Source organism: Propithecus coquereli, unplaced genomic scaffold (assembly GCF_000956105.1).
Source record: "Propithecus coquereli isolate 6110/MARCELLA unplaced genomic scaffold, Pcoq_1.0 Scaffold221, whole genome shotgun sequence".
Taxonomy (NCBI): Eukaryota; Metazoa; Chordata; class Mammalia; order Primates; family Indriidae; genus Propithecus; species Propithecus coquereli.
The window spans coordinates 1,817,626-1,826,091 of record NW_012147301.1 but is presented as its reverse complement, the minus strand read 5'-3'; the positions used below and the strand labels follow the sequence as shown (position 1 = coordinate 1,826,091).

Here is an 8,466-nt window from a genome sequence, read left to right as displayed (position 1 = left end):
CTAAATTAAGATTGTATGATGATAAAAATAATACTATTTCTCTATTAAATCACATTAATTTACCTTATTATAATAACCATAAGTAATGGCATTAGGGTCAATACCAGCTTTCCGCATTTCAAAAAGCACTCGAACTGCAAGCACTGGCTGATCATACTGTCCACAGAGCTGCATAAGAATGCGGTAGCACACCTGAAACACAAGTTCCAAAGTGTACAGAAACAAAGATGTCTATGTATATAAATCTAGAATAATGCACTTTAAAGAATAATCATTACCTCATCAGGTGGATCCATCTTCTTTGATTGCATTTTTTTAAGCACATCATATGCTGTTTTCAGAGCCCTGACTTTTGAATTACATACTTTCACATAAGCTGGGAGACAAATAAACCACAGTCCATAACAGTGACGCAGCAGACACCTAGACCACATCTGAGGGATAGAAGAATATCTCTTGGCAATTTTATGGGCTGACTTAATTTCCTAGAAAAAATATAAGGATCTTATTAACAAATTTATACACCTAGGCATTATTATTTAGCTAAATGCTGAACAAGTACAAGTCACATGCTTTTATAATGTTTCCACAACAAATCTGTCCATAATTAATGTATTTTCAAGCCACTGCTTGAATCTACTTTAAATGATATGTAAAATAAAGTTCTAGGACAAGAGAATTTGTTTATTTCTTAAAGTCAGATTACCCTGGCTGGTCCAATGGTAGTGGGTTATCAGAACTTATTAACATTAGTGTCACTAAAGTTGGTATTCAACCTCCCACTGCTAAATTTGACTGGCTACAAAAAAAAAAAAAAGAGAGAAAAAAAAGAGAAAAAAAAAAAGTCAGATACCCTAAACTATCTTCATAGTGCTTTGGGGTGCATGATAATCTAGCAATAGCTATATACAGGGTTATAAAGTATGTTAAGGGAGGGTATTTGATTACAGGAAGAACGCAAAAATTTCAAAGCACCTGTTTTGTTCTTCTGAACATAGGAGAAGGGCTACTAGGGCTACTTGATTTTGAAGGCAATTTGTTCTTTCGCATTTGTAGAAATCCTTCAGGTCTCTCAAATAAATTGTTCCTAAGAACTGGAAATCCATTATAGCTGTTTCAGAAAGGAAAAAAAAAGTTCTCAAGTATACACAGATGATCATTGTGGTTAGAAGCTAAAAAAATTATGATCAATAACTTCTTAACCTAGAATTTATTTTAACTATCTTTCTCCATTAGACTATGATATATGCTCAGCAAATATTCATACTAATGTTGCTTTTCTTATTATAATGTTTAGAAGTGTAACAGCCAAATACAGACTTAAGTATATATTTTTTGGGGAAAAAGGAAAATACACTTAAATTTTCTGGAACTTGACATTAAACTCCAAAGTCTCAAGAAAATTTTTAAAAGTTAGTATTCATGTAAATATATTGCCAACATATTATAATAGATAATGTGACAGTCAGTAAAGGGTCCACCAAATCAGTACTCTTTCAAACAGAATAATCATTAAAGTCATTGCTTTGGATTAACATATTTACTGTAGAACCTCCCTCTTAGAAAGATGCAAATAACAACCTTAGGTTTAACACACTAGCAAACCAGGCCCAGCTCTCACGTTATCATGAATTGGCTTATCAGGCTAGCTAGCAGGTTCAGGGCCTCATTTATGAGAAAGAAAATTGAGGAGGTTGAAGAAGAGGAAGAAAAGATTAGAATAGGTGGCTCTATGAGCAGGTAGGTCTAATTAGGGTGCTAGAACAAGGTGCTCTGGTCATTTAAAAGGTACCAGGTAGGCCAGGCACAGTTGTACATGTCTGTAGTCCCAGCTACTCAGAAGGCTGAGGCAGGTGGGTAACTTAAGCCGGGGAGTTCAAGGCTGTAATGTCCTATGATCACACCTATGAATAGCCACTGCACTGCAGGCCTGCGCAACATAGCGAGACCTCATTTCTAAAATAAGTAAATAAGTAAAAGGTAGCAGCTAGAATAAAGACATGCTGAAAAGAAAAGAGGCTCCCAAACAACACACTCAACCTATTTAAGAATATTACACAATGTTTTTAAAGGCATACAGTTTTCATTAAGAACAAACGTAACTATAACAAAAGAGGATAAACAATAACTGTTATTCATTACTATAGGCAAATTCTGTAGAATAATAAAATATTAGTAATGATTGAATGTTGAGTAGGAAACAGCAAAGAAATTCAGGAAAGCCATATCTCTTTAGAAAATTCATTCTATGTACATGGTGAGATAATAAGACCATTTTGTGTGCCTTATGGAAATGTCTCATTATTTTACACGGATAATTAAGTGTATGAGTCATCTCTTATTAGGAGGACCCTCTGTGCTCATTAAGGACATTTGTTTTTCCAATGATAGTTATGATTATACCAAAAATTATATTGGTAGCCTCAAGAAAAAAAATGATTTACACTTTAAAAAAAAGAAAACTTTTTAAGCTAAGTAATTTTCTCATTCAAGGACTAAATCTAAAAGTAAAATTTAAATTAAAAAGTTAAAAGCAAACCAGAGAAAGAAAAACAAAACTATATTAGTGAAACATACCAGAAGACGACTAAAAAGTATAAAGTAAAAGAGATCAAAGAAATGAGATCTTGTTTAAAAAGAAAAAGAAGGGGCCAGGTGGTGGCTCACACCTGTAATCTCAGCACTTTGGGAGGCCAAGGTGAGAAGATCACTTGAGGCTAGGAGTTTGAGACCAGCCTGGGCAATAGTAAGATCCTGTCTCTACAAAAAACTAAAAAAAAAATTAACTGGGCATGGTGGCATGCACCCACAGTCCCAGCTACTTAGAAGGCTGAGGCAAGAGGATTGCTTGAGCCCAGGAGTTCGAGGCTGCAGTGAGCCATGATTACACCACTGCACGCTAGCCTGGGCAACAGAGCGAGACTGTGTCTCGAAAAAAAGAAAAGAAAAGAAAAAGGAAAAAAGAAGAAGAGAAAAATTAAGAGAAATATTTGAAATACCTTTGACAAAAAGACAGATTTTTTAAAAAGTGATATGAAAACATCATTACTAGATGAAAAGAGCAGAAATCAAGTGGTTTCTGAATTAATCTACATTCACAAACATCTACCATGCCATTTTTTCATCTGTAAAATGAAGGATTTAATGTTAGTCATATATGAGGATGTCCTGAAAAATCCTTTTCAATGAAAATAACAAGCTGTGACTCAATGAATAATAGAGGTAAAGTGGTTTTACGATCTTTAAACAAAGTAGCAAAGTATTACTGGAGAATTAAAAAAACATTTAAATTCTAAAAGAAAATACAATTTTAAGTAAAAATAAATAATAAAGACTAAAGACTAAATAATAAATCTACCTGTATCATAGCCCTATTTTACTGTGCTCAAGACTTTCCTCTATTCTCCACTAGACTTGAAGGCAGGGACAGCGCAGAACTCAAGTCTATATACCAAGCCCTTAGCACAGTGTCTAACCAAATTTCCTAAATTAATAGTGATCAATTCTGATAATTCTGTATGTCTATGATTTAAAAATAAAAACTCATGACAAAATTAATAGCCTAAAAGATGATATCACACAAATTAAGGCCACAAATATTGACTCTAAATTAGATTTGATCTTTTTGTAAATCAAGGCTGTATTAATCAATGTGTGTATGGGATGAAAAGAGGGACTGAAGGTGAGGAAACCAGCTTTAGTGAGAAACAAAGATCAGAATTCTATAATAAAAGTGCTCCATTTGAGGCGAGGAGTCTAACTGAATTTAATCGACATTTGCGAGGACAGATACTTATGCAGACATAATTAGAGAGCTTTCCAAGTCTATATTATGCAAAATTATGCAAAATTATATATTTTTTATTTTTATACCTCAAAACTTAATAATGGATGTGGGATAAGCTTGCTTACCACCTAAAAATTAGGGATCTGTAAAGTTTGGATTTTTGAAAATACCACAGTCCTTAGAAAGCTACGTCACAGATGATGGATCGCTTCTCTTTTTCAATCTCAAACATTCTGCCTCTTGAATACCTGTACTGTAAAGGGGGTTCTTCACCATTGGGTAGATGGGGGATCTCAGGTGGTGTTACAAAAACAGTATGTTCACTTTTGAAAGATTCATCCAGTTCTATAAGTCGCACTTCACCGCTCTTGTCCACATCCACCTGAAGGAGTTTAAAAAACACATATTACAAAAACCATGTTGGTTAGCCATGTATTCATCTATAGGGGAATGGTTAAATAAATCATCTGCACAGATGAATACTAAAGAGCTATTAAAAAAAAAAAAGAATGAGCAAGTTCTCTATGTACCACTACAGAAAGAGCTCGATGATAAGTGAAAATAGCAAGGTGCCAATCACTGTAAATAGTAGACTATCTTTTGAGTAAAAAACAGGGGAAAATAAGAACATTTATTCATTTTTTTTTTACATTTACATAAAGAAATACTAGAAGGATACTAAGAAAAGTAATTACGTATATGGGGAAGAAGAGAAGAATAGAGTGGATGAGGATGGGGTAGGAACCCAGATGTCCCAATATGTACCTTTTTATATTGTTCTGCATTTTGAATCATACAAATGTAATCAAGAAATAAGATTTTAAAAAATGCATATATGTGTGTGTGTGATAAAAATAGAGGATTCTGTATATTTTTAAAATTTATACTAAATATAACAAACTTCTCTAAGTTCTTTCAGTTATGTAGAAGTACTTTTGAGTTAAGCTCTAGTCACATCAATATTCAAAAGCACTTTAGGTGCAGTGGCCCACACCTGTAGTCCTGGCACTTTGGGAGGTCAAGGTGGGAGGATCACTTGAGGTCAGGAGTTTGAGACCAACCTGAGCAAGAGAGAGACCGTGTCTCTACAAAAAATAGAAAAATTAGCTGGGCGGGATGGAGCACGCCTGTAGGCCCAGCTACTCCAGAAGCTGAGGCACGAGGATCACTTGAGCCCGGGAGTTTGAGTTTGCAGTGAGCTATGATCATGCCACTGCCCTCATGCCTGGGCCACAGAGCAAGACACTGTCCCAAAAAAAAAAAAAAAAAATTAGTATAAAAGAAGATATCTTTCTTTTCAGCTTGTCAAAAAGGCTTTTACATGGTGCAATTAGCAATGATACAATAAATAGAGTAAACTGGATAATCACATACCCTGCTAGTACTAAAAATTGGCACAAAATTGCTTTTTTAGAAAGCAAGATGTGTTTAAAAATTTCCACTTTATTCGAAGAAAATAACCTAACATGAAAAAAAGCTATTGGCATGAAAGATGTTTTTCGGAGGACTGCAATAGCAATAAATTGGAAGTCATCTACATGTCAAAAAATAAGTAAATGAATGAAGTATAGTAAATACACTGGATGAAATTTAGTCACTAAAAATTAAAATAGTAAAGATTATGTAGACTTCTGGTTGAATAAGACAAATTAAACACAGCAGCTGGCCTTCAATACCTCCAGAAATTCCACCAGAATGAGAGTAAGGAGACAAAACAAAGCACTTGCAAAGACAAAATGAACTAGAAAGGAGAAAAGCAGCACAGTCTGGAGTTCAAAATATTTTAGAAGCTACAAAGTAGATTGGTGTGACCTGTGAAAACTGAAAGTCACGTATCTGCCACTGGGGAGGGACAGAGGAGGGATGCCAAAAAGCAAGCCATTTTGCCCTGTAGAGCCCCAGACAGGTCAGGAAAGGAAAGCATTAGAAGTACTTACAGATGGGAGTACAAGTGGGGTTGAAGCAGGAGAATTAGTAAAAGCCTGCATTTAAGGACTCTCAGATTCCTGGCCCAACTCAATACTACCTTTCCCCAGAGCTAGCAGGAGACTAGGTTGGATCTTTCTGGGTGAACCACAGGGACTTTAGACTTAAGGATGCTGGAGGCGATGAGGGAGGTTACTGAAAACAGATAAAGTAAAAAAGCCTTACTTTCCAATAAAGAGATAACCTCAGTTATCTTTCCCATTGAGCTCTGAGAATTTTGGCAAGTTAGGCTTATTCTACTCAGGCTAGAGACTGGGGAATACCTTTTGGGGAAACTAGCTGGGCTAAAGAAAAGAATTATAGACACTGATTAAAGAGGGACTCCAGTGAAATAGTTAAGTTCTGTTATGAGTATCAATTTCAAACCTAAGGAAACCCCAAGCTCCACTTTCCTGGAAATAGCTTCAGTGAAGCACAAGTCTCACTCTTGAAAATGAACAGCAACCAAAGATTACTAGACACAAAGAAAACCAATAACATTAAAGAGAACAAAATAAATATTAAAAGTACTCAGAAGCAGCAGAGACGATGCAGGGAGAAGAAATCTTCAATATAACTAAAATGAATAATCCTATGTCCATAAAATAAGAACAAGATACTATTAAAAAGGAACATTCAATGAATAAAAAAAGTTTATGGAAATTACATATGTGATAGAAGAAATAAAAAGTATACTATAAGGGTTAGAAGATAAAATTGAAGAAATTTCCCAAAAAGTGGAACTGAAAGACAAAGAGAGAGAAAATAGAATGAAAAAAATAAGAAAAGAGGATCAGGCCAGGAGGGCCAATATTCAGATATGTATTTCAGAAAAAGATAACAGAGAAAATAGAGGAAGAAATTAATCAGAATGGAAGAAAATGAACCCACAGATTAAATGGGCCTGCTTGTATCTAACTCAATGAAGAAAAAAAGGCCTACATGAGGCATATCCTTACAAAATTTCAGAGCATCGGGGATCTTAAAAGCTTCCAGAGGGAAAAAGAGATCTGGTACAAAAGATCAGAAATCAAGATAGTATTAGACTTATCAATAAGAGTAGGAGCTTAAAACACAACAGCAATGATTTCAAAATTTTAATATAACCAAACTGACAATCAAATATTAGGAGAAAATAAAAAAATTTTCAGACACGCAGGGTGTCAAAAAATGTATCTCCATTGAACCTTTCTCACTAAGCTATTGGAAGATATGCTTCACCATAACAAGGAAATAAACCAAGAAATAGTAAGTTATTGAAGGCAAAATGTGGCATCCAACACTGGAGAGAGGTCAGTATAATTCCCAAGACGATGGTGAGGGAAAATCCCCGATGACAAACTAGAAAGCAATCAGTTCAGACTGGAACAAGAGGATGGAAAGCTACAGCAAGAATTCTTCCACTCCTCTCTCCCCCAAAAATCAAATGGATAGATTACTTGATATGATGGAAAAATTGAGAGATTTTTCACTTCTGTACAAGAATTCGGAGATGAATTAAAAATAGACACAAAACAAAAAATACAACAATTACTGACCTGAGGGAAAACAAAAATCCACACATAAAAGGAAATTTAATTACAGTATTTATGTGGCCTAGCTGTCACTAGCTAACACTGAACAATTATTTGACCAAAACTCATAACTATATTGGGAGACTGGTGATGGTAGTAAATGTGATACAACAGATAATACAGAAAACAATAAGCAGCAATAAAAACTCCCTCATATCTTAAGGTAAATGACTGAAGAAATAGTGGGAAGAGAAAGTGATTGCCTCTGGGGAACAGAAACAAGGTGGGTAGGAATGAGACACAGCCTTGTAAAATTTAACTTTTTAAACTGTATCATGGTTTATTCTGGTAGAAGCAAAAATTTACTCTTAAAATATGTAGCAGCAATATTAAAAATGCTTAAGATCTGGTTAGGTACAAAAATAAAAATCCATCTTATAATTTTGTGAAAAACATTGGAAGTAAATGTAAAATGGATTTTACATTTGGGCCCTGGGCTTACAGAGTTTTATTTTTCCCTTTTATCTTCCACATTTCCTGTTACTTTAGTAATTTAAGAAAAGTGTTAAAAAATTAAACTTTCAATAAAAACAAAGAATGCTTTAGCCATTATTAGAAAAACTAAAGGTATTTTTAAAAACAACATTAGAAACATGTCAATAATAATTCAAAATCATAGGTATCACTAGTAGGATGTGGTGTCTGTCCATGGTCAACCCAAGAATAAATAAGATTCTTTATAGCCACAGATATTTTCATGCAGATGGAATGGGGTTAATCTAATTCGTAAGGGCAGCAATGACAATGAAGTAGAAAGGATGGGTCAGAATAAAAAGGTTAAAATAAATAGACAAGGTTGCTAGAAAGACTGGAGACTACCCCTGTCTCCACGATGGAACATAATAAGAGGACTACTCGGCTGTGTGCAGTGGCTGGCACCTGCAATCCCAGCTACGTGGGAGGATCGCTTCAGTCCAAGAGTTCGAAACCTGGGCCAAACAGTGAGACCCCGTCTCTAAAAATAAAAAATTTAAAAAAATTAGCCAGGCATGGTGGCCCACAACTGCAGTCCCAGCTAGTCAGGAGGCTGAGGCCAGAGGATTGTTTGAGCCCAGGAGTTCCAGGCTGCAGTGAGCTATGATTGTGCCACTGTACTCTAGCTTGGGTGACAGAGAGACCCCATCTCTAAAAAGAATTAAA

General features: G+C 35.1%; 1 protein-coding gene across 1 annotated transcript in view; it reads right to left on the bottom strand.

The window, feature by feature from the left end:
• The window catches only part of DENND4A (DENN/MADD domain containing 4A), a 175,146-nt gene that overhangs the window by 81,482 nt on the left and 85,198 nt on the right, over positions 1-8,466 (bottom strand). Inside the window, exons 16-19 of the mRNA XM_012644820.1 lie at positions 4,036-4,169; positions 976-1,111; positions 279-485; positions 64-192 (exon numbers count right to left, since the gene is read on the bottom strand). Coding sequence (XP_012500274.1) covers positions 64-192; positions 279-485; positions 976-1,111; positions 4,036-4,169 — 606 coding nt within the window. The remainder of the gene's footprint in view (positions 1-63; positions 193-278; positions 486-975; positions 1,112-4,035; positions 4,170-8,466) is intronic.